Below are 27,248 nucleotides of genomic sequence, written 5' to 3'. Positions count from 1 at the left end.
AACTCGCTAAACAGTTCCAGGATTGTTTCCCTAGACATGGTAGACAGGGAAGTTAGCACCCCGTTGTCCTGGATGAGGTAATGCAGAGGCAGGACTGCCTCTTCCTTGAGAACTGGCAGTGAAGGGCATGATACCACCCTGATCCAAGGTTACCACCAGGTCAGTGTAATCTCAGCCACCTGCTGGAATGCCCAGCACTGTAAGATGAACAATTTTCTGCTCTCTGCCAGTGTAAATGTGACCAACTTCTCTCAAAAACCTCACACTCACTATCTCAGGCCACCGTATTTACCTTCGACCAAGGCTCCTGCTCTACATCGCTCAGACCCCTAGAAGATCCCAAACATAGTTTTTATTAGTGCTGTTTTCACCTTGAGTTGATTTGTGGACAGCCAAGCTAAAAACATAAATCATCAGCTGTAGAAAACTGGGCGAGCAATTCATTTTTCATCGGTGAGGAGTTTGAGGCTCACTTCATATCTGACAGGTAAACAAGAGTTCTCATGTGTTAGAAAAAATATTTTGGGAAATGTCCCAAATTACTTCACATAAATTATCATCAGATAAATATTGGCACCAAATCAATTATTTTCAAAACATTATGATATTTTGGATATTTTTAATCAAGCTGTTCAAAGATGTTATTACACAATTTGGAGCAGATGGCACATGAACACATTACCAGCTACACCACATGAGCCCTCCATTGTAATGTTTGTATAATTATCAAAATACTTATTTTGGCAAGTGACAGAAGTGTAATCAGAGAAGTACTTTTTTTTTAAAAAAGGAGTCAGAATAGACAAGAGGGAAGTGGAATGTCAGAGAGGTTTAAAGAGAAATATTCAGAGTATCAGGACTACACAGCAGAATGGATGACTTCCAAAGGTGGTGTGCAGGAACTAGGGAATGGATAAGAGGCTGTGTCTGGAGGATCAGAGCATTCATGTCAAGTTGATGCAATAGAGGAGGCTACAGAGATTTTTTTTTATCTATTCACAGGATATGGGTGCTGCTGGTTAGAACTACATTTATTGCCTAATCCTAGAAATATCTTGGGAGATGGTAGTGATCTACTTTCCTGAACCACTGCTGTTCATTTACTGTAGATAGACTCCCAATGCCAGTAAGTAAGGAATTTGAACAGTGATACTGAAGGAACAGTGAGATATTTCCAAGTCAAGATGATGAGTGGCTTGGAGGGGAACTTGCAAGCGGTGGTGTTCCTGTATATCTTCTGTCTTGTCTTTCCAGATGGTAGCTGTTGTCTACAAGGTGTTTTCTAAGCCTGAGTGAAATCTACAGTGCCTCTTGTAGATGGCACACACAGAAGCTACCGTGCATCGGTGGTGGACAGAGTGAATGTTTGTGCATTTGGTGCCAATCAAGTGAGCTGCTTTTCCTGGATGGTGTCACATTGCTTGACTGTTGTTGTAGCTACATTCACTCCAGCAGGGAGTATTCCATCATACTCCTGACCTGTGCCTCGTAGATGGAAACAGATTTTGAGGAGTCAGATAGTGGTTATGATTTGTAACTCTGACTGGCTGTTCTGGACACAATATTTATATGGCTGATCCAGTTCTGGACAGTGCTACCCCTAGGATGTTGATGATGGGGGATTTAGCAATGGTAATTTCATTGAATTTGAAGGGCCAATGGTTGACCCTCTCTCATTAGAAATGGTCATTACTTGGCACTTATGGGGTGCAGATGTTACTTGACAAGTGCCTGTCCAAGCCTGGATATTGTCTAAATTTTGTTGTCTTTGAACATGGATTATAATGGTCTTCCTTTATGCTAGATATGGCTCTAACCAGCCGAGGGTTTTTCACCAAGTTCCATTAGCTCTACTTTTGCAAAGATTCCTTGATGCTGCACTGTCTCATATGCAGTGTTAATGCCAGAGGCTGTCACTCTCACCTCATCTCTAGTATTCATCCCTTTTGTCCACATTTGAACAAAAGCTGTAATGTGGTCATGTGCTGAAAGAACCCAGTCTGAGCCTCAGTGAGCAGCTTATGCTAGCACTGATGATCTTTACTTTCACCTACTGATGATCGAGAGTGGGCTGATGGGGTGGAAATTGGACAGGTTAAACTTGTCCTGCCTTTTATGTACAGGACAACCCTGACAATTTTCCACATTGTGAGGCAGATGCCAATGTTGGAGCTTGTCATGACTAATTTGGGGTAACATGCTGCAAACCAAGTTCTGCTGTGGTTGGAGGGTACACCCTAACAGTGGAGTGGCAGCAATTTTGGGACCTGTGGGCAGCAGTTGGGAGGGGCCTAGAGAAAGCTAACAATAGGCATCGGTTGTACAGCAAAGCTGGAAAGAGCACTTTCAATGGGCTTGGTTTTCCTGAACTCATCTGGCATGGGCAGGAAGTGCTGTCTAAAACTGTGACTACATCTCTTATTTACATACACAACACACCTCTATTTCTGCTAATCTAATATGGAAATCTAATTGAATGCTTTAATCAAACTTCAATTCAACATTTCTCATATATTTTCCCTTTTTCTGTAAGCACCCAAATACATGCCATTTACTATGTTCTGTGCCATGTTGTCTGACTCATTGTACCGTGGCAAATCTACTTTCCAGTTTCTGGATTTTTGCATTTTATAATGGGTGGTGGTGGGGGCACAGGTGTGGTAGAGAAAGTCCCTATTATGGCCCTGTGTTACTGTGTTCCTTGCTGTGCATAGTGGAATATGTGAAATCTATAGCACTCTCCCCTTATTTTAACATCTGTAAACTGGCATCATCGTATTTGTATCCCAGAAAAACTTTTGCACATTAACTCTGGTTCCATCCATCTTTATAATCCTTACCTGATCCTGTGACCCTTGGATAATATCATCTTGTTTCTCCAGTGTGAACATTCATAATTTTCCTAACTGCTCCTTGTAGCCCAGGAGCTTAAAAATAATGGGTTGGTGCTTATTATAGTGCCTTAGGACAACTTAAACTATTTTCAGGCTTGCAGTAGCATAGTGGTAATATTACTGGACTAATAATCCTAATGTTAGGCTGCACTATGGGTTCATATCTCATCAGTTCAGTTGGTGGAGTTTATATTGAATCTGAAATTGAAAACTAGTCTCAGTAATGGTGGCCATGAAACCATTATCAATTGTCATAAAAGAACATCTGGTTCACTGATGTCTTTTAGGGAGGTGTTCCACCATCCTTTCTTGATCTGGCTTACATGTGCCTCAAGATCCACATCATTGTGATTGACTCTTAACTGCCCTCTGAGATGATTTAACAAGCCTCTCTAATCAGTGGCAATTAGAAGTGCACATTGCATTGGCAGTGATAACCACCCATAAAAAGTGCCACATATACAAGTGTAGGCGTTGGATTTATGAGAATTTTTTTAGACAAAACACAGGGAGTTGATTTTACCACAAGTGATATTTTGGATGCATTAAGATCCATGCTGAGTTTTGGAAGTAACAAACTGTGAATACAAACTGGTTGCTGACCATGGTCCTGAATTTAGCAAGCAATGCCTGCTGTAACTGCCTGCCAATATTTTGCATGTTTCATAGCGTAAAAAGCAATTGTGAAACAGACTCATTGCTCTGTTCTCATTAACACTGCTCCTAAAATTAGCACAAATTAGATGTTAAACTAAGGAGCTAAAATCAGGCATTAGCTTACCCATGCAATTTATGAAAACCTATGGATTTGAGGACCAAAAGCCAGGGGTTGTCTCTTACAGGCGACTGACGATTTATCGAGTATACATGGTAAATGAAAAAATAACTTTAAACCAATGAATTATTGCTGAAGTCTAGTTTCCTTTTGCTGTTTAGGCAAAAACCAGAGCAAATCTGAACATCAAAGTTCACAGACTGTATTGAGATGAATTACGAGCTAGCTTAAGGATAAGTAGTTATCCCCTTCTCTTCTTTGAGTAGTTCCTTACGATTGTTTTTGCCTGAACAGGTACAAGTTCTTAGTTTAACAGCTCCTCTAAAGAATGCCATATGTGACAACAAAGGCCTGTGTCAGCACTGCACTGAATACTAGGCTTGTGAGTAAGGTCTTTGAGGAATCTCCATTCAGAGGCAGGAGTGTTATCATTGAATCAAGTAAACCATTTCAACATGTTGCAAAGCTTGAAGAGGTTGCTTAAGAAGCAGCCATTTCATCTCTGACCTTTGTTCTTCTGCAATATATCTCGCTGTAGTGTGTTTGTGATTAGTGAATTTAATTTAACATACATAAGGCTGATACCAGCTAGGATCAAGCAAGCTGATTGTCAGTCCATCCAGCACTTTAAATGGCCCTCTGTAAGGGTTTCCCATCCTCACCCCTTTTGCAATATTTCTTGCATATTAGAAATGAAGAAAAATCAAATTGCACAGGACACAGAGTTTGACTCAATCTCAGATTCATCTGTTCATTGAACTTAGTCAATTTCCTGCCCCGTGCTGGTCTTCCTATGACGTGTCTAGAATTTTGGACAAACCCACAAATGCATAGCCCCACTACAATGGTGGACAGAAACTTACATGAACAGCTACAGTTCAAACCCTTACATAATTTGACTGCGGCTTAAAGACTGCTCCAGTACTAACTTTCCCGAAATTTGACAGAAACATACAATGACCCCACAGCTAGTTGTTACAGATACCACTTGTAAACCTGGATCTAAAGGTTACTCTTAGCCTGGCTGCAGTAACCATGCTCTGATGTTGTTCTCCTTTTATGGTGATGTTGGTATTCACAGTGTCACAAATAGTTCTCTCTGTCATCCTGCTGAATTTTTCCATATTTAATATTCATTTCATCTTTAGTTTAACTGATACCTGGGTTTAGATAGGACTGTACAGACACAATGTTTTTCCATCACAGAAAATAATGCAATCCTTAACACATGGTGGGGTCTCCAGGTTTGATATATGCGAGAAGCTTCTTCTGTACCATTGTTCCTGATAATGTCTCTTCCAGGCTTCTGACTGTTTTAGTCAATGGCAGTTGTTTGTGATAAAGAACAGGATTTCCTAAGGAGTGGCAATCTTAGGTAGAGATCAGCCTTTTCCTTTAACAACAGAAGGGAGATCTACATTTCTGATAGGGGATTCTGATTGGGGCTCTTTCAGAAATAGGGAGCTGTACCTCCATTCTGACAGCTCTTTCATAGTGTAGAAGTGTTGGCGGTGCCAGCGATGGCAAACCATGCCCCCATTCTTCAGCAGTCAGCTATCATGCTCTATTATTTAAAGGTACTAATAGCCACTTTGACAGGTGCTGTCAAACAGTAAGTACGTAAGGTAAGTGTTATATTACAGTGTTGATGCGATCGTATGATATTTGGGTGACATATGAGGTACTAGGTCAGTAGGGTGCCAAAATAATTAGAATGCCAACTGGGGAGGAGTATGTGCCAGAAAAGTCGGGTATCATGTGGACAGGGTGCCAACTGTGTAAGTTGCCAATTGCAGAAGGGATAGGATGCCGGGTGTAGAATAGCATATGAACAAGGAGTAGAGTGCTAGCCAAGTAAAGTGCCAGCTGGATAGGGTGCCAGGTGGGTAGGGCATGTGCACTGGGTGCCAGCTGGATAGGGTGTCAGTTGGGGAAGAGATATTGTGTATGTGATAAAATTCCAGATGAATAGGGAAAGGCTGCCAGGTAAGTAAAGTGCTATCTGGGTAGGTTGCCATGTGAGAAATGGTAGTGTGCAACGGGCCGGAGAAGTGATGTAGAGTTTTGGGTAAATCAGGGTGGTTGGGGAAATCACTTCCAACGTGGGGGTTGAGTCTCACATCAGAGGCTGTTGGGCCTAACAACGGTAGTGTTCAATTGCAAAAGCCCGCTTGGTGGCAGTGAGGGAGTTGTATCAGGCCCAGTAACAGATGTTGAGTCAGGTCCAGACAAGCAAGTTTTGGGCCCAGTTTGGGACATATCCAGGAGGATGTGGTTGGTTGGGCTGGTCAGTGGGGAAGGGAGTTATGGTCGAGAGTAGAGGAAAGGAGGGAGCAAATCAGGTAGCAAGGGAAAAGATATCAGGTAAAATCTAGTCATGGGGATGAGGGGATGTTGGTCAATGGGGGTGATCGGAGGAAGTGAGCAAGGATCTGGTAATGTGGGTAGCTGTGAGTGTGTGAGGTACATATTGGGTTTGTTTAACAGTCACTCAGGAGTTACACAATGTACCAATGTCTAATTTCTTCAGAACCCATCAAATACTCCAATTTAAATGGAAACTTTCAGATGGTTCCATCTGTAGGAGAACTGCCCAATGGAAACTTCCATTTCCATTATGATGGTGTTTCCGTGGCATTCCCATATGTAACTCCCATCTCAGCTGTCTGTCCATTGGAAAACCTGGACCAGTGTTCCAGTCTTCTACTGAGCCAGAGTTCGGCTGTCTCTCATTTCTGCCAGGTCAAATATAATCCTTTCGTATCTGTATAGCTCATTTCTCTGTTATGCTGAGGTTTGGCTCGTCATATGTTGCATTTTAAGGTTGAGACTGTCAGTTGGAAAGTTTTAGATCTTACGATTTTGCAGTTTTGGGAAGTTGTGACATTCACCTTACCGATATCACCACCAAATCTATTGATCTCTCAATGTCACTTGAAAGAAAACAGATCAACTGGTCATTGTCTCACAGCTGTTTGTGGAACTTGCTTTGTGCAAATTGCTTGATATGTTTCCAGTATTACAACAGACTGAAGTTCAAAAGTACATCATTGACTGTAAATGCCATCTTCGAAGTGTGAAAGATGCTGTATAACTGCAAGTGTTTATTTTCAACACATCAAAAATTGCAGTACAACAGTAGTATTGATTGGAGGGTATGATGATATTTCCATCTTTCAAATACTTGTCTTCAGTACATCTTTTACAACTTGAAAATAGTACTTATAAAATAAGACAGGCAGACCTCACAGTGTTCTATCTTTATTTTAATCACTGACTGTATTGGTGTCCTGAACTTTATAGAGGGCATAGTCACTTTAACAGAAATTTGACAGATTACAGCTAGCTGTAGAGATTGTTCTGCAGTGTCTGTTTTGTCAACCTGTGTGCACCTGTCATATTAGATTTGCCCATTCAGTGGCTTAATGATAGTCAGTGCATGATGAGAAATGGGAATGCACAGTAGAACTTCCACACAGATTAGTATCGTAAGTCAGCTCAAACAATTGTATAATGAATATTACCAACAGAAAGCATGACCTATTGTTTGAGGTTTCCTTGCACAGAAATGACTGACAGATGCTTTAAGTGGAACAACTAGTTATTTTTCTCACTGCAGCCTTGGTGTGAATCTGAAAGTTCTATCCAGCCTGTATGAAAATTAACCCAGTTATATTTAGAGCTTTTGGTGTTCTAAATAGCTCGGTTCAAACAATAACAAAAAAAAATCTTGTTTTTCTTTAGCACCTTTCACATCCTCCGGATGTCCTAAACTACTTTGCAACTGATGAAGTACTTTTAAATTATAATCACTGTTTTTAACGTATAACTATCTGTTTCTCTTGGTTTGAGATAAACGTTGGCCTGGACACCAAGAGACTCTCCTAGTCATCTTGAAAATGTAAAGTGTAATGGAACCTTCTTGTGTTCATCTGACTTCTGTTTAATCTCTCATCCAAAATGCCAAATCTCCAACAATGTAACATTTCCTCAGTGATGTTCCAGAGTGTCAACCTGGATTTGTGCTCATGTTCCTGGACCCACACTTGAATCTGCCTGACTCAGAGACATTTTAGCCTGGATTGACTTTGAATAATCTGATGTTTAGACTTGTTTTTCAGCAGTTTTTTGAAAACAAAACCACTTTCTGTAACATTTTCAGGCTTATAATAGGCAGGGGAGACGTCCAAAACATTCTTTGGCCATGTCCTTTACAGAGATATGTCAGAATTTCAGGTATTCCAGACTCAGGAAAAGTCTCTGATGTGGCCAAATATTTCCAAAACTATTGTCATACAGTAGCAAAGGGCCGTAGCTAGAAGTTTTTTTGGAATGAAGTGTTAATCTCAGAGGAGGAAAGGTTGCAGGTGCATTAAGAATTTTCTTTAATTTCTTTGATCACTTTTTCTCAATGAGTTCTATCAAAGATTGATAAAAAAAAAGTGGCTGTTGGGTTGGTTCCCAGAAGATCTGCTGGTGCAGTGCTGTTTCCAATTCTTAAAGGAGCCTTCTCCAGAGAGAATTCCACCAGTATTCCACCAAATGAGGCCTGAAACTGAACTATTCATCTTTTCCAGGCCTGTGGACTCTATAATTCAGCCAGTAAGTGCCCAAGACCTATAACCCTTAGGAATTTGGAGAAACCAGTGGAAACTTGCACTGTAGGGAATTGGATGAGTATTCCTTTTCTATTTTCAATTTTTCCCACTAAACTTCTTTTGATTCATTCTCATGGGGATGTTAAAAACAGGTTATGTTTCTCTGTTGTACATTTACCCTGAAGAAATCTCACAGGCTCCTGCCACTCTCTTCTCAACTGGTTCTCACTGTGGTCAGACACAGGGCAGCACAGTGGTTCAGTGATTAGCACTGCTGCCTCACAGCACCAGGGACCTGACTTTGACTCCATACTTCCTATTCCTGATCTCTACCCATATGACCTTGCTGGATGAGCCGTCCAAGGATTCCTCCCTCTGTGCAAATGTGATATTACCCCTAATCAGAAACACAACTCCCCCACCTTTTTTGACATCCTTCCTATCATATCTGAAACATCTAAATCCCAGAAAGGTAAGCTGCCAGTCTTGTTTATCTCACTCTATCACAACAAAGTCTCTGTAACGGCTACAACATCATAGTTGTGTGAGTAATCCAATCTCTAAGTTCATCTTGCTCCTCAAGTTAAAACACACACACTTCAGAACATCAGACCCACTGTGTTCAACAGCCTGTCACTGTCTGTTTTTCCTCTTAGCCTTACCTGCCTTAGCCTCTAACTCCTCCTCAGTCATTTCACTTGCTGGCTGACTAGTCTGGTTCCCATCCCCCTGTTTAAATCCTCCTGACTGGCTCGAGCAAACCTCCCCGCCAGTCCCTCTCCAGTTTGCGTGCAATCCATCCCTCTTGTACACGTCCCAACTGCCCTGGAAGGCATCCAATGATCCACATACCCAAAGTCCTCCCCCCCACACCAGTTCTTTAGCTATGTATATAATTGTATTACCTTCCTATTCATAGCCTCGCTGGCGTGTGGCACCAGGAGCAGTCTCGAAACTACAACGCTGGTGGTCCTGCTTTTCAACTTACTATCTAACTCGTGAACTCCCTATATAAGACTTTGTCATTTTTACCACTGTTGTCATTGGTACCAGTGTGTACCACAACCTCTGTCTGCTCACCTTCCCTTTTGAGGGTATTCTGCACTCGCTCAGAGACATCCTCGATCCTGGCACCAGGGAGGCAGCTCACCATCATGGAGTCTCTTTTGTGGCTACAGGAACCCCCCTGACTATAGAGCCCCCTTCTGCACCTATTCGACTGCACTTTGACCCTCCATGCTGCACAATGGAGCCTGCTCAAGTTCTAGCTTGCTCCACCCCTGGTTTAGTAGTATGACTACAAGTCATAGAATCCCTGTAGTGTAGGAGCAGGTCATTTGGCCAATCAAGTCCCTAAGACCCTTCAAACAGCGTCCCACCCAGCCCCACCCCCTACCTTTCCCCTTTAATGCAGCATTTCCAATAGTTGATCCACCTAGCCTGCACAACTTTGTACAGTGGGAGGAAATCGGAGCAGCTGGAGGAAACTCACACAGACACAGGGAGAACATGCAGACGCTGCATAGACAGTTACCCGAGGGTGGAATCAAACCTAGGTCCCTGGTGCTGTGAGACAGCAGTGCTAACCACTGAGCTGCCTCTATTGACAAGGAGGACTTTGCAGGATTGATAGGGCTGTGCTTGCCATTGTCGTTTCTGGTGCCCTTTGGTCTTACTTCGGGCTTTGCAGTCGTCTGATACAATTGAGTGGCTTGCTGACAGTTAAGTGCCAACCACAAGGATCCGGATCACATGTATGTAAGACCAGGGAAGGATGCCAGATTTTTATCCTTAAAGGACGTTAAGAATCAAATGGGATTTACACCCATTGTGATCACCATTAGGTCAGCTGTTAATTCCAGATTTTTTCCGGCAGTGCACTGTTGGCTCGTAGACATTGCAGTAAAGAGGAAAACAGAGATAATCACTTGGGCTGTGCTTTACCTATTGAACTCTGTGTTGGGATGCTGATGTCATTGGGTGAGGAAAAAATGTCAATAGTCATAAGATTTTGATTGAAGCCAGTACTACTGGTGGAAAAAAATACACTGAATAACTGAGAGTTGTGAGCAACTATTAATTGCAGGAAGTCAGATTTTTTAAAAAAATGTCTTTCCCAAAGAAGATAGGAAGATGCAGCCACAATAGTTTCAAATGCTTGTGATAGTGACACCTCATCACTGATGCTCGTGTCCTGATGATATTTACTTTTTTATGGACGAGTCTAAACTAGGCCAGGAGTAAATATTGTGTAAAATGTTCCACATCACCAGGTTCTGTCCTGAGACAGTGTGTATGGGAACAGTGGATTGTGGGTGGTTAATGAAAGTTCTTAATGTCACAGCAGAAGTCCAAGCTCTTCTGTGTAACAGATCTGTAGTATACAGTGCAGTCATAAAGTGAGATGAACACGTATGTGTTTATGTACCTTGCCTTTTTCAGTATTTGAGTTAAATGAATTAGGTCAAAGATTCTGTTATCCTTCAGGAATTTGATTTTTATTATGGTTCATTTAATGGATTAATTCTTCACTCTTTTACAACCTAATCTTATAGATAAGAAGACAAGGTGGAATCCAATTGCTCGTTGACCTGTTGGATCATCGGATGCAAGAAGTGCATCGCAGTGCTTGTGGAGCCCTAAGAAACCTGGTATATGGGAAAGCAAATGATGACAACAAAATCGCTTTGAAAAACTGTGGTGGAATTCCTGCACTAGTACGTCTGCTTCGAAAGACCCCTGATGTGGAGATCAGGGAGTTAGTTACAGGTCAGATTCTATGTTCTCTGCACTTCCTAGCTGCAGTACTTTTCCATCGTTTGAATAAGTTGAGTTACCACATCAAGTTCAAGATAAAACTAACTTGAATTTTCTATTACAGGTGCTTTCTCTCCTTTCAGATATGACTTTAGGAATCCATCATATAACAGATACCTTTGAGATTAATGCTGGGGTTATAACAAATGAGATCACTGTCTGAATCACCAGTAGGAACAATGAGAGTCCTCGCTTTTGTCAGACCCCATCTGTCGAATTCCAAGCATATCAGGCCTTGGATAAGGCTAGAGCACAAAATTCACCAGAATAATACAAGGGCTGAATGGATTTATTTCCCAGTAATTTTTACACAATGTTTTTCTTGCATATAAGAAGCTTGAAAGCTTGAAGGGAGGGTTGAGTGCAAATCAATGAAGTGGGATATATGCACAAAAATAGGATAAACATGCATGATCTATTTGTGAGGATAGTTAAGAAGAAGCAGGCACAATCTTAAAATTACATGTAGGCATTCTAAAATAAAATCAGGAAGCAATTCTGTGCTCTGGAAATCTAGAATTATTTTTTCCCAAACGCCTGCCGCTATGATATGTTTGGATCTTTCAAGGTTCACATTGATAGACTTTTAAGAGAAAAAGCAGCAGAACAGGCAGCAACTGTGAATAAGAGAAGAAGGGTCAACAGCATATAGCAATGACCCTCATCAAACTGAGACATTAACTTTGTATTTCACCACAGACGCTGCCTGACCTGTCAACTATTTCCAGCACTTTCAGTTTTTGTCGCAGATTTCGAATGGCGGCTGTATTTTATCAGAAGGTCTTTGTGAGTCGAAGGGTTTCTAGGGGATGGTGAGCATAAGGTACATATCAACTATGTTCAAATGGAATGATCAAGCAGGCTGCAAGTGCTGATTGTTTACTCCTGTTCTGGTGAATTAAACTTAAGATAATCACAAAAGCAATTGAAGTGCAATTAGACAAATATGACTTTACACCAATAATACATGGAATTTTGTGGCATAAACTATTGAAACAAACACTCAAAACACTGATAGGGAATTATATACAGTCTCGCTTGAAAAGGGAGGTTTTGGTTATCGTCAGGCGAGTGATTTAAATCGTATGAAGGAAAGAACACTATTAGAAAGTCTGCTCCTCTTGATTATCTGAAGGCAAAAGTGCCAACCAGATCTAACAATTTTTTTTCATACAGACAAAAAGTAAGACTGAGTGAGAATTCCTCCTTTGGTAATGGTAACCATTTCATCAACATTAGTAGTGTCAGATTAGTTGGAACACTTCATGATGAAAACTGAAGGAAATGCAACAAGAGGTGAAATGTAAAGCTTCAACATGAAACACTTCCTTGAATAGTATCTAGTTATTTGCTGGCAAGGGATAGTTTTGTGTTTCAGTCTGCACATCATGCAGACAACTGGTGCTATCTGTAACACTTTTAATCTGATGGGCAAGTATAATTAGACACCATCTAACCTCCAGGAAAAGTGCTATGTAACTGTGATTTGTGTTCATTGACAAGATATCCCACAGAGTGACAGACTTAATAATATGACCATGCTAGTCATGATATATTTACTCATTTCTTCCTTTTGCTGTCAAAGCATGTAGCCTCCAGAAGCTGTTTGTGCAGTTTTGATGAATAAGATATCAACATAGCCAGAATGTGTGTATCTGTCTGGGTTAACCTGCCAGAAGTTTATAATTCCCCACAGTTAATAACAATCAACTCTCATATTGTGAAACTAGAATATATTGACATTCTCTTTGGCATCACAAATATTTTATGCCTCACATTACTGTTTTGCATTACTTTGCAATTGATCTGAGATCGCTATGATGAAGGCATTGCGTAATTGGCATCAGTACCATCCTTAGAGGATAATTGCATCTCTTCAAGCATTTACAAAATGGGTCTTTGTTCTACTTCATTTTTTTTTGTTTGTGGTATGTGGACATTTCTAGCAAAACCAGCACCTATTGCCATCCCTAATGGTCAACTTCCTCTTGAACTGCTATAGTCCATGGGGTATATGGATACCCACAGTGCTTTTAGGACGAGAGCTACAGGACTTTGACCAAACAACTGTGAAGAATCAGTGATATGATTTGAAGAAAGGAAGACCTTCGGCTTAGAAGGAACTTGCAGATGTTGATGATCCCATATATGTGCTACTCATGTCCTTCCTGGTGCTAGGTTTTGGGGGTTTGAAAGACATTGTCAAAGGAACCTCAAGTGATTCACTGCAGCCATCTTATTTATGGTAGACGTTGCTGCTACTGTACATTAGTGGTGAAGTGAGTAAATGTTGAAGATGGTTGATTGTGCTGCTTATCAAATGGGCTGCTTTGCCCTGATGGTGTCAAGTTTCTTGAGTTTTCTAAGAGCTACACTCTGCTAGGTGAGTGCCTCACCTCCTGACTGCCCGAAGCCTGAACACCATTTACAATTAACAAGTCAGGTGTATGATGGAACAAACCCCACTTGCTTGGATTCATGCAGCTCCAAGAACAATAGCAGAGGTTGACATTATCCAGGACAAAGCAATCCACATCCACAAACAACCACTTCCTCCACCACTGGTGCTCAGTAGCAGCAGTGTGTACTATCTACAAGATGCACTGCAGAAATTTGCCAAAGATCCTAAGACAGCACCTTCCAAACCTGTGCCCAATTACAATGAGAAGGGCAAGAGCTTCAGATGCATGGGGGGAATACCAACTCCTGCAAATTATCCTCCAACCCACTCACCTTCCTGACTTGGAAATCTAATAGTTCAATGATACAATACCCTAGCAGGGATGAAAGTGGAACGACAATGGCAGGTATTTCTGAATATAATGCAGAAGGTGCAGGATCAGTTCATTCCAAAGAGGAAGAAAGATCCTAAGGGGAGGCAGGGGCGGCCGTGGCTGACGAGGGAAGTTAAGGACGGTATAAAGATAAAAGTGAAGTGATATAACATAGCAAAGATGAGTGGGAAGCCAGAGGACTAGGAAGCTTTTAAAGAGCAACAGCGGATAACTAAAAAGGCAATACACAGAGAAAAGATGAGCTATGAAGGAAAACTGGCCAAAAATATAAAGGAGGATAGTAAAAGCTTTTTTAGGTATATAAAAAGGAAAAAAATGGTTAAGACTAAAATTGGGCCCTTGAAGTCAGAAACGGGTGAATATCTTATGGAGAACAAGGAAATGGCAGAAGAGTTGAATAGGTACTTTGGATCTGTCTTCACTAGGGAGGACACAAGCAATCTCCCAGATGCAATAGTGGCTGAAAGACCTAGGGTAATGGACGAACTGAAGGGAATTTATATTAGGCAGGAAATGGTGTTGGATAGACTGTTAGGTCTGAAGGCATATAAGTCCCCGGGACCTGATGGTCTGCATCCCAGGGTACTTAAGGAGGTGGCTCTAGAAATCGCGGACACATTGGTAATCATTTTCCAAGGTTCTATAGGTTCAGGATCAGTTCCCGCAGACTTGAGGGTGGCTAATGTTGTCCCACTTTTCAAGAAAGGAGGGAGAGAGAAAACAGGAAATTATAGATCGGCTAGCCTGATGTCAGTGGTGGGAAAGATGCTGGAGTCAATTATAAAAGATGAAATTATGACTTATTTGGATAGCAGTAACAGGATAGGTCAGAGTCAGCATGGATTTACGAAGGGGAAATTGTGCTTGACTAATCTTCTGGAATTTTTTGAGGATGTATCTATGAAGATGGACAAGGGAGAACCAGTGGATGTAGTGTACCTGGACTTTCAGAAAGTCTTTGATAAAGTCCCGCACAGGAGATTGGTGAACAAAATTAGGGCACATGGTATTGGGGACAAAATACTGACTTGGATTGAAAATTGGCTGGCTGACAGTAGCAAAGAGTAGTGATAAACGGGTCCCTTTCGGAATGGCAGGCGGTGACCAGTGGGGTACCACAAGGTTCAGTGCTGGGACTGCAGCTGTTTACAATATATATTAATAATATAGACGAAGGCATTAAAAGTAATATTAGTAAATTTGCTGATGACACAAAGCTGGGTGGCAGTGTGAAATGTGAGGAGGATGTTATGAAAATACAGGGTGACTTGGACAGGCTAGGTGAGTGGACGGATGCATGGCAGATGCAGTGTAATGTAGATAAATGTGTGGTTATACACTTTGGTGGCAAGAACAGGAAGGCAGATTACTATCTCAATGGAGTCAAGTTAGGTAAAGGGGAAGTACAGTGAGATCTAGGTGTTCTTGTACACCAATGAAAGGAAGCATACAGGTGCAGCAGGCAGTGAAGAAAGCTAATAGCATGCTGGCCTTCATCACAAGAGGAATTGCGTATAGAAGCAAAGAGGTGCTTCTGCAGCTGTACAGGGCCATTCTGAGATCACACCTGGAGTATTGTGTGCAGTTTTGGTCTCCAAATTTGAGGAAGAACATTCTTGCTATTGAGGGAGTGCAGTATAGGTTCACGAGGGCAATTCCCGGAATGGCAGGATTATCATATGTTGAAAGATTGGAGTGACTGGGCTTGTATACACTTGAGTTTAGAAGGATGAGAGGGGATCTGATTGAGACGTATAAGATTATTAAGGGATTGGACACTTTGGAGGCAGGATGCATGTTTCTGTTGATGGGTGAGTTCAGAACCAGAGGACACAGTTTAAAAATAAGGGGTAGGCCATTTAGAGCAGAATTGAGGAAAAACTTCTTCACCCAGAGAGTGGTGGATATGTGGAATGCTCTGCCCTAGAAGGCAGTGGAGGCCAACTCTGTGGACACTTTCAAGAAAGAGATAGATAGAGGTCTTGAAGATAGTGGAATCAAGGGTTATGGGGATAAGGCAGGAACAGGATACTGATTGTGGATGATCAGCGATGATCGTAATGAATGGTGGTGCTGGCTCAAAGGGTCAAATGGCCTACTCCCGCACCTATTGTCTGTTGTCTATTGTCTAATGCTATTATTTCATTGGGTCAGCATCCTGGAATTGTCTCCCTCAGGATATTGTGGATCTACCTACAACACATGGACTGCAGTCCTACAAGAAGGCAGCTCACCTCCCTGTCCTCAAGGGCAACTAGGGATGGACAATAAAAGCTGGCCCCGCCAGAGACACCCATGTCCCACAAGTGAATAAAAAGCAGTGGGGTGCATTCTTTCACATGCTTGACTGACACTTTGTGAAGGTAGACAGGCTTTAGTGAGATAGGAGGTGAATTTCCTGTTGCAGAATTCGTAGCATCTGACTTACTGTTGTAGCCACTGAATAAGGTTTAGGTGCTGGTGGTAATGCCACTGAACATCAAAAACTGATGGTTTGAGCCTCTTTCATGGGAAATTGTCATTACTTGGCACTTGTGTGGCATGAATGTTAGTTGCCAAGCATGGATGTTGTTCATATCTTGCTGCCTAGGGTAGGTGACACTATTTGAACAGCATGACAATACTATCTCGACAGAATTTGATATTGGATCAAAACTGTTTCCCTAGTGAAGCTTTTAAAGAATAATTGGACCACAAAGGGTCATTTCCAAAAGTGAAACTGAAATCTCAGGAGATGTGTAGCTTGTAGCTTGGGGCATGGGTAACTATTCATGTGAGAAATGAGGTCTGGTTGAAGAGGCAGTTGAGGAACCAACAGGTCAGGGCCTTCTGAATTGGGACCGATGGTAAATACAGTAAGACAGTTTTTCTGAAGCCTCGTCCTTAGCAGTTTACAGGTTGATCACACAATTCTGTGGCAAGTCATGAGAAACTTTAAAACAAGATTGAATTCAGGATTGGACCAGTTAAGGTCACAAAGTACACTACTAGGATTTTGTTTTGAGTGTAAGTCCAATGTGACGGGAATATTAACTGCAACAGTATTTCTATAAAATTCCTGGAACCCTGAAAGGTATCTTGGAGCATTTAATGTAGTGATGTGATAGGGTGAACATTAATCTAAGAGGGAAAGGAACAATTGGATTGCGAGTGTTGCTGTGCAAAAGGGAAGCCAAAATATCATGTCTTAAAAGTAGGGGAAGAGTGGGGAATGCAATGAATTTGGAATGAGTAATCAGTGTTAAGAGTAATGTCATCAATTTATACACATTTAGGGTGGTCTGATCAAGATTTTTAACATGTTAAAAGATTCCAGTATAGTCAGAGATGTACAGGACTGAAGCAGGCCCTTTGGTCCAATTCATCCATTCCGACCAGATATCCTAAATTATTCCAGTTCCATTTTCCAGCATTTGGCCCATATCGTGCTAAACCCTTCCTATTTATATACCCTTCCAGATACCTTTTAAATGTTGTAATTGTACCAGGCCTGCTTCTGTCCTGTACATCTCTGACTATACTGGAATCTTTTAACATGTTAAAAATCTTGATTTTATAATCTTTCCCCTTTCACCTTAAACCTATGCCTTCTAACTTTGGACACCCCTACCTTGAAAAATCTTGCTTATTTACCCTATCCATGCCCTTCATGATTTTATAAACTTCCAAAAGGTCACCCCTTAGCCTCTGATGCTCCAGGGAAAATAGCCCCAGCCTCTCTCTGTAGCTTAAACCCTCCAACCCTGGCAACATCCTTATAGATCTATTCTAAACCCTTTCAACTTTTCAACAGCCTTCCTGTAGCAGAGAAACCAGAACTGAACACAGTATTCCAACTAACCAATGTCCTGTACAGCCGCAACATGACCACCCAACTCCCATACTTGTTCAATAAGGCATTAAGGCAGGTCTGCCAAATGCCTTCTTCGCTATCCTGTCTACCTGTAACTCCACTTTCAAGGAACTATGAGCCTGCACTCCAAGATCTCTTTATTTTGCAACACTTCCCAGGACCCTAGTGTTAAGTGTATGTCCTGCCCTAATTTGCTTTACCAAAATGTAGCACCTCACATTTATCTAAATTAAACTCCATCTGCCACTCTTCGGCCCATTGGCCCATCTGATCAAGGTCTCATTGTACTCTGAGATAACCTTCTTTGTTACATCAATTTTGGTGTCATCTGCAAACTTACTAACCATACCTCCTATGTTCACGTCCAAATCATTTATATAAATTACAAAAAGTGGTGGACCTAGCACCAATCCTTGGGGCACACAGCTGGCCACAGGCCTCCAGTCTGAAAAGCAACCCTCCACCACCACCATGTGCCCTGCCTTCACACCAGTATTGTATCCGCGTGGCTAGTTCTCCCTGTATTCTATGTGATCTATCTTTGTTAACTAGTCTACTATGCGGAACATTATCAAATGCCTTACTGTAGTCCCTATAGACAACTTCTACCACTGCCTTCATCAGTTCTCCTCATCACTTAGAATCATAGAGAAAAACAGCATGGGAACAGACCCTTCGGTCCAAACTGTCCTTGCCAACCAGATAACCTAAATAAATCTAGTCCTATATGCCAGCATTTGGGCCGCATCCCTCTAAACCCTTCCTATTCATTTACCCATCCGGATTCCTTTCAAATGTTGTAATTGTATCAGCCTCCAACACTTGCTCTGGTAGCTCATTCTGTACACACACCACCCTCTGTGTGAAGAGGTTACCCCTTAGATCCCTTTAAATCTTGTCCCTCACACTCTAGTTTTGGACTTGTTCATGAAACTTAATCAAGTTAGTGAGACACGGTTTCCAATGCACAAAGCCGTGTTGACTGTCCCTAATCAATCCTTGCTTTTCCAAATACTTGTAAATCCTGCCCCTCAGAAAGCCCTCCAACAACTTGCCCACCAACGACGTCAGGCTCATCAGTCTGGCTTTTCCTTACAGCCTTTCTTAAATAATAGCACTGTGTTAGCCAACCTCCTGTCTTCCAGCACCTGAGCCATGTCTGTTGATTGTACAAATATCTTAGCAAAGTGCCCAGCAATCACTTCTCTAGCTTCGCCAAAGTTTGAGGATACACCTGATCGGGCCCTGGAGATTTAGCCACTTTTATGCATTTTAAGATGTCCAACACCACCTCCTCTGTAATGGGGACTCTGTAAGATATCACTGTTTATTTCTCCAAGTTCTGTTTGGGTGAGCTTTTGATTGTGCACCCTGCAACATCCCTTATATGGCTTGGTGTCAGATTTGCTTGATGATGCTCCTATGAAGTGCCTTGGAGTGTTTTACAGTCTTGGACATGCCATATGAATGCAGTTATTTGTTGTTGGTGGGATGTTGTGTGTCTGCGAAGGGTCTTGGCCAGGAGGGTGGGGTATTAGTACCAGTTTTCTGCAGCAGAGGAAAGAGGTGAACTTGGTCAGGATAGAGCTTAATTTGTTGAGATTTTTAACAAATATAATAATTCAATAACTTGTCAAGTATCAAAATGTTTTAAAAATAGCCTACACTATTTACCGTAATCTTAAAGTCACATCAGGAGGTTCAACAGATCATAATATATATCACAAGAGAACATTGTGTAGGCTGCATATTTCAAATAAATGGTAGTGTTTGAATATCCAACAGCGCCCCTTAATGGGTCATTAGAGATACAAAGCCTCGAAATGAAAAATGTAAGTGATTAGGGTTTTGATTCTGCAGCAGGGCTTTTGACACAAAAGTGATCAACATTACAGAGGAAAGCAATATTGAGAATAGACGATGGGAAAAGGTTCATGCCAAAACAAATAACGAAGCATGCAAGGGTAATAAAAGTGATTCTTGGGAACTGAGAAATCTGTAATTTGGACTGCATCGAGGCACAGCCTCAGATGTCAAATCAAGAAATTTAGTATACAGTTGACGAGAAAATCAGGGGGAATGGCAAGGCCCTGGTAAGGTGATACAACAAGATGGTAAAATAATACTTATCAAACAACAATATCAAACCATTTGGGTTTATTCCTAACATTTAATTACATGACCTTGGACTCTGAGCAGCAGATAGAAATAAACAAGTCACCTTTTACCTTAAAGGCTCACGTGATTGGTGGTGAAGGGCCTGTGGAACAGAGTATAATAGATCAAGAACTGGACAGCTCTGTCATGTGCATGATAGTGATATACAAGAAAGAACTGTCATATTCACAGACGACTGCTCAGAGTGTGTACTTGGGTGATGTATATTGCTGAGGAGTCTAATAAATGAAGGAATCAAACAATTTTAGGACTTATTGTGGGAAAGTGATTGACATGTTGAAATATTGGCTGTGTCATGCCGTACTGGGGTAATGCACTGGAAATCGAGCCCCACTATTTCTGGAGTTGTCACAAAAGTGAAAGATTTTATCAAAGCATGCGGAAGTCCCCAGTTTATCTATCTTCTTAAGTGCCGGTCGACAGAAAGCACGGACAAGGTTTCTGTACGGAACAGAAAATAAATAGATTCCAGCTACAAGTTCACAACCGTGAAATGTTGACGCATAACTCTATTGGTTTAAATTCTAACCTCAACACAGATGTACCGACAACCAAAAAATCACTGGCGTTATGATGGAGGGAAAAACTGGGAAGAATATTCAATGGCCCCTGTCCAGAGAATTTCCTGACATGATCATTTTGTTTATCAGAACTTGATGTTCTTCAATCTCTCACTTCCAGCCACTTCTCATTTCCATGCAGGAGGCACAACTAGGCTCACAAATTTTAAGTTATCTGACTTATTGGTTAAAAGCAAGAGTTCATAGCAATGGGTCAGGAAAAATAAATTTGGTTTTGTTTAGGCTTTGGGTACTTTCTGCTGCAGTGAGACACACCATCTCCTTTTCCAGAGGCTTCCGGCAATGTCTTTCACATTCATAAGTGGCTCAGCTACCCAGGAACCAGTCACACAGTTGTTGGCAAGCAGATGGCCATTGTCATCCACAACTGATAACAACTCCACAAGGCAATTTGCTGTTTGTTGTTGGCTGAATCTCACTTTGTTCATACCCCTGTTGCCAGCCCATCTGCTACCGATCTCCCAAACCTCGCAAATGATGCACTAGGGTAAACACCACTTACTATGAGTTTCAGTCACTTGCTTTTACAACATGCAACAATCCTTCCACAATCTTGTCCTTTCCCAGTCGAGTCCACAATCAGAAAACAAAACACAAAGCACCTGGTATTATGCTGGCCGTACCACTTTTGTTGATTTATTTGACAAACACTTTAAAGGTACTGAAATAATGCACACATTTCTGGTAGAAACTTCACATTCTTAAAAATCTCATGATTTCCTACTATCAGGAAATTCTGTTAAAGCCTTCACTTTATTTGTCCTTGGCAACAGGTGACCTTGTCTCTGATGTAACCTATGTAAATTGCTCTTATTTTCATAATCACTAATCTAAATAAGTTGCATAGATCTCAGCTACAACTTGATTCATAGGCCCCTGGAATAAATCTGGGATGCTCTTTAATCAAAATGGCATCACGCAACATTATACAACCCATTTGATGTAGCAAAGCCAGATACTCCTTTAGCCCTTGATGTTAATTGCACTTGCCAGTATCCTTTCAATAGATCAATCTTAGGAAGGAATGAGGCACTGCCAACCTAATTCGTACAGTATTCTAACCATGGAATTGGGTATGAATCTAACTTTGCAACAGCATTTATCTCCAGCATTGAGTTATAACAGCGTTGACTAGGTTCAATCAAGTGATTTTGTAGCAAGTATTTAATTTCTGTTTCCACTTGAGCATATTTTTCTGGGCTGAATCTATTAGGATGCTGTTTCAGCGGGCCTGTCTCTCCAAATCTACATCTTGTCTAGCTAATGTAGTACACACATGTGTATCCCTGCAGCTTACTTAATCATTTCTAAGTGGTCTTATATGATCCCCATCTTGTCCTTCCTCTAAATAAGAGAGCACAATGTCCAATTGTACCAGTATTTATATGTTAACTAATTGAGTTATATGAGGTTAACCTTGAGAACTATCTTACTAGATAATAAAATGTGAGGCTGGATGAACACAGCAGGCCAAGCAGCATCTCAGGAGCACAAAAGCTGACGTTTCGGGCCTAGACCCTTCATCAGAGAGGGGGATGGGGGGAGGGAACTGGAATAAATAGGGAGAGAGGGGGAGGCGGACCGAAGATGGAGAGTAAAGAAGATAGGTGGAGAGGGTGTAGGTGGGGAGGTAGGGAGGGGATAGGTCAGTCCAGGGAAGACGGACAGGTCAAGGAGGTGGGATGAGGTTAGTAGGTAGCTGGGGGTGCGGCTTGGGGTGGGAGGAAGGGATGGGTGAGAGGAAGAACCGGTTAGGGAGGCAGAGACAGGTTGGACTGGTTTTGGGATGCAGTGGGTGGGGGGGAAGAGCTGGGCTGGTTGTGTGGTGCAGTGGGGGGAGGGGATGAACTGGGCTGGTTTAGGGATGCAGTGGGGGAAGGGGAGATTTTGAAACTGGTGAAGTCCACATTGATACCATATGGCTGCAGGGTTCCCAGGCGGAATATGAGTTGCTGTTCCTGCAACCTTCGGGTGGCATCATTGTGGCAGTGCAGGAGGCCCATGATGGACATGTCATCAAGAGAATGGGAGGGGGAGTGGAAATGGTTTGCGACTGGGAGGTGCAGTTGTTTGTTGCGAACTGAGCGGAGGTGTTCTGCAAAGCGGTCCCCAAGCCTCCGCTTGGTTTCCCCAATGTAGAGAAAGCCGCACCGGGTACAGTGGATGCAGTATACCACATTGGCAGATGTGCAGGTGAACCTCTGCTTAATGTGGAATGTCATCTTGGGGCCTGGGATGGGGGTGAGGGAGGAGGTGTGGGGACAAGTGTAGCATTTCCTGCGGTTGCAGGGGAAGGTGCCGGGTGTGGTGGGGTTGGAGGGCAGTGTGGAGCGAACAAGGGAGTCACGGAGAGAGTGGTCTCTCCGGAAAGCAGACAGGGGTGGGGATGGAAAAATGTCTTGGGTGGTGGGGTCGGATTGTAAATGGCGGAAGTGTCGGAGGATAATGCGTTGATCCAGCCTCACATTTTATTATCTTGGAATCTCCAGCATCTGCAGTTCCCATTATCTCTGAACTATCTTACTACTCTCCTTTTACCTCACTGTTATTATCTCTGTCATCTTCCAGTCTTATTACCTGACACATTGCTCCTCCTTATTCTCTTCCCTACGATAGTACCTTTTAACCATGTTTATGTGACATAAGTGATTCTTCTTCCTCTGATCTGGAGTATTTATTAGTCAAGTCACTCCACTAAGCCTCCTAAATAATTTGTGTGGGCCAATGAATTTCACTTTCAGGGGCTTACCTTACAAAGGCAACAATACCAACACTTCATCTCGCACTTGAAACGCTCTAGTTGTTGAATTTTTATCTGCCCATTTTTTTATTTTTGATTGTGAAACTGTCAAATTCTCTTGTGCCACTACTCTACATGCTTTTGAGGGTCTTTCTGGACACATAATCCAACATTGAGGTTTTGTCTTTTTGGTTCAAGTGCTTCAATCAACTTTCACTGGATCTGTAATCTTATGACCATAAATCTGTCCAACCGAACCTTAACCAGTATATTCATTTGGGAAAACTGTGGTATCAAATTGTGAAAAATGCCTTATTCATGGTTTGGAGAGTCTAATGGTATCTCTCCAAAACTCCCTGTGTTTATAGATTATACACAGTTAACATCCATTGTTTTGTACCCAAACTGCTAATGATTTCCTGGAAACCGTTAGGCATATCATTAGAACACTGAACAGATTGTCTCAATTAGTAGTCCATATTAAGTAAAACAAAAGCTGCATTATGATTTCATTTCTATTTGCACTAATTCCCTAGTTGAGATTGGCCTTAAAAGTTTAACTTTTCAGAATCAGGTTGTCATATCCTTAAGAATACACTGATGTCCTACTTTTGTTTTTGATAATGTTTCTAACAATCCACAAGCACTTACCTGAATGTTTCTAAAGATAACAGATATCAGAGATGCTGTTCTGATTACACGTTGAGATTTTCATACCACCTGACATGTATGCCATGCTTTACAGAACTGCACTGCATCTAGGCCATGTGAAATATCTGTTTATCAATGCTTACATTTTCCATATTCCTATATGTCTCCCATTGGAATTTCACATCTGACTTGAGATATAGTCTTACGATATTTGGGTAATCGCAGGATTTGATGAACAAAATCTATCCATCATTCATCCACACACCTGTGATCAGCAGTGTTCCATAGCGATTAGTGCTGGTCCACTTTTGTTTGTCATTTATATAAATAATTGACATGAGAATATAGAAAGCATGGTTACTAAGTTTGCAGATGACATCAAGATTGGTGGTATAGTGGACAGTGAAGAAGGTCATCCAAGATTAAAAAGAGATCTTGATCCAATGGGTCAAAGAGCTGAACAGTAGCCGATGGAGCTTAATTTGGATAAATGCAAAGTATTGCATTTTGGAAAAACCAACAAAGGCAGGACTTACACAATTAAGAGTTGAGCCTTGGGTAGTGTTATAGAACAGAGAGACCTAGGGGTTCAGATGCATAATTCTTTGAAGTTTATATCATGTATAGATTAGGTTGTTAAGACATTTAACGCACTTGCCTTCATTGCTCAGATCTTTGAGTATAGGAGTTAGGACATCACATTGAGGTCGTACAGGACATTGGTGAGGCCTCTTCTGCAGCACTGTGTCCAGTTCTGGTGGGCCTGTTATAGGAAGGAGATTACTCAGGTGGAGAAGGTTCAGAAGAGATTCACCAGGATATTGCTGGGAATGGAGGGTTTTCATTTTAAGGAGAGGCTGGATGGACTGGGACCTTCTTCACTGGAACAAAGGAGGTGGAAAGGTGACCTCATAATTCATAAAATAACGAGGGGTATCAATAAAATGAACAGCAGGTGTATTTTCCCTAGGGTGGGGGATTTTAAGACTAGGGGACATTTTTAAGGTGAGAGGTGAAAGATTTAAAGAAAACATGAGAGGCAAATTTTTTACACAAAGGGTGGTTTGCATGTGGAATGAACTTCTTGAGGAAGTGGTGGATGTGGCTACACTTACAATGTTTAAAAGACATTTGGATAGATACATGAATAGGAAAGGCTAGGAGGGATATGGGCTAGGAGCTGGCAGGTTGGAGTAGTTTTGTTTGGGATTATGTTCAGCATAGATTGGTTGGACAGAAAGGTCTGTCTCTGTGCTGTATGATTCTGACTCTATGACTATGTGTGCAATGAACTTCCAGAGGAAGTGATGGATTCTGATACAGTTACAACATTTAAAAGACATTTGGGTAAGCACATGAAAAAGAAATATTTGGAGGGATAAAGGCCAAGCTCAGACAGGTGGAACTAGTTTAGTTTCAGATTATCGTTGGCATGGACTGGTTTGACTGAAGGATCTGTTTCCATGCTGTATGACTGTGAGTCTGTAAGGAAGTCTCAACTTCTGTATAAGAACTGTTTCTTATATAATAGCACTTCAGAGTTCCTTCAGCTTCAGTGTGATCTGACTGTACTAACTTATTTTACTCTGATTCTGTTTCTGAAGCCTCAATTAATGAAAACGTGTGAAATACTACTTTTCAATTATCTAAATTCTTCAATACAGTTTTGGCTACCCTAACATCTGCTTGTGGTGCTACTGTAATCTTTGGTGATAAGTACGAAGGAAAAATACACAAAACCTGTTCTTACAACTATCCCATCTCTTTCGCCTCAACTGGAATTTCTATGATTATAGGTGACACCCTAACATTCATTTCTTCCAATCAATTCCCGGAGAAAATCAACTCGGTCCACAGATAAATTCTTAACTATCCCAGCTACTACTACAATGGAACCATGAAATATGCTGGGTATGCTGTGTGCAAAACACTTTAGCCTTCAATGAACTCGAGAGAGAGAGAGAGAGAGAGAAAACTAAATCCTCCTCCCACAATAGAGTTTGATAGCCTTTGTGGCCCTTGTTATTGTTACAGGCTCAGAAGCTTCACTTATGGAGTCATACAGCATGGAAACAGACCCTTCAGTCCAACTGGTCCATGCCGAACATAATTCCAAACTAAACTTGTCCCATCTACTCCTGGCCCATATCCTTCTAAACCTTTCCTATTCATGTACTTATCCAAATGTCTTTTAAATGTTGTAATTGTACCTGCGTCCACCACTTCCACGCGCGAACCACTCTCTGTGTAAAAAAATTGCCTCGTCTTTTTTAAATCTCTCCTGTCACCTTAAAAATGTGCCCCCTAGCCTTGAAATCCCCCATTCTAGGCAAAAAAAACTACCATTAACTCTATGTACACGCCTAATTGTTTTATAAATTTCTATCAGGTTGCCTCCCAACCTCTTACACTCCAGTGAAAGAAGTCCCAGCCCATCCAGCCTTTCTTTATAACTCAAACCTTCCATACCCAGCAACATCCTGGTAAACGTCTTCTGAAACCTCACTAGCTTGATAATATCTTTCCTGTAATTTGCCGATCAGAACTGGACACAATATTCCATAAGAGGCCTCACCAATGTCCTGTACAGCTTCAACTTGACTTCCCAACTCCTATACTCAAAGGACTGAGCAATGAAAGCAAACGTGCCAAATACCTTTTTACACATTCTGTCTATGTGTGACACAAACTTCAAAGAATTATGTACCTGCACCCCAGGCCTCTCTTTCCAACAACACTACCCAAGGCCCTACCATTAATTGTATAAGCCCTACCCTTGTTTGCTGTACCAAAATGTAGTACCTCGCACTTATCCAGATTGAATTCTGTCTGCAATTTTTCAGCCCATTGACCCATTTGATCAAGATCCTTTGTAATCTTAGAAAACCTTCTTCACTATCTACAATGCCACAATTTTGATGCCATCTGCAAACCTATTAACCATGTTCAAGATTTTCATCCAAATCATTCATATAAATGACAAACCATAGAGGACCCAGAACTGATCCCTGTGGAACATCGCTGGTGACAGGCCTCCAGCCCAAGAAGCAACCCTGAAGAAGGGTCCCAACCCTAAACATCAACTTTCCTGAACCTCTGATGCTCATGGCCTGCTGTGTTCCTTCAGCTCCACTCTGTGTTATCTCCACCATTACTGTCTGTCTCCTGCCCTTAAGCCAATTATATATCCAGTTGGCAAGCTCACCCTGAATCCCATAACCTAAATTCATTAATTAGTCTACCATGCAGAACCTTGTCAAAAACTTTACTAAAATCCAAATAAACAATGTCTACCACTTAGCCATAAACATTTTTGGTAACTTCCTCAAAAAACTCAATCAGGTTTGTCAGACATGATGTTCCTTG

At 41.6% G+C, this 27,248-nt stretch overlaps 1 protein-coding gene across 11 annotated transcripts in view; it reads left to right on the top strand.

Annotated features, from left to right (window-relative positions):
* LOC125448871 (catenin delta-2-like) overlaps nt 1-27,248 on the top strand; it is a 1,175,930-nt gene that overhangs the window by 981,734 nt on the left and 166,948 nt on the right. For all 11 annotated transcript variants that reach the window (XM_059652900.1, XM_059652905.1, XM_059652902.1 and 8 more), the window contains one exon: nt 10,823-11,036. In XM_059652900.1, the coding sequence (XP_059508883.1) occupies nt 10,823-11,036 (214 nt within the window). The remainder of the gene's footprint in view (nt 1-10,822; nt 11,037-27,248) is intronic.

This window comes from Stegostoma tigrinum, chromosome 2 (genome assembly GCF_030684315.1).
Source record: "Stegostoma tigrinum isolate sSteTig4 chromosome 2, sSteTig4.hap1, whole genome shotgun sequence".
Classification (NCBI taxonomy): domain Eukaryota; kingdom Metazoa; phylum Chordata; class Chondrichthyes; order Orectolobiformes; family Stegostomatidae; genus Stegostoma; species Stegostoma tigrinum.
This window is presented reverse-complemented; position numbering and strand designations above follow the sequence as displayed.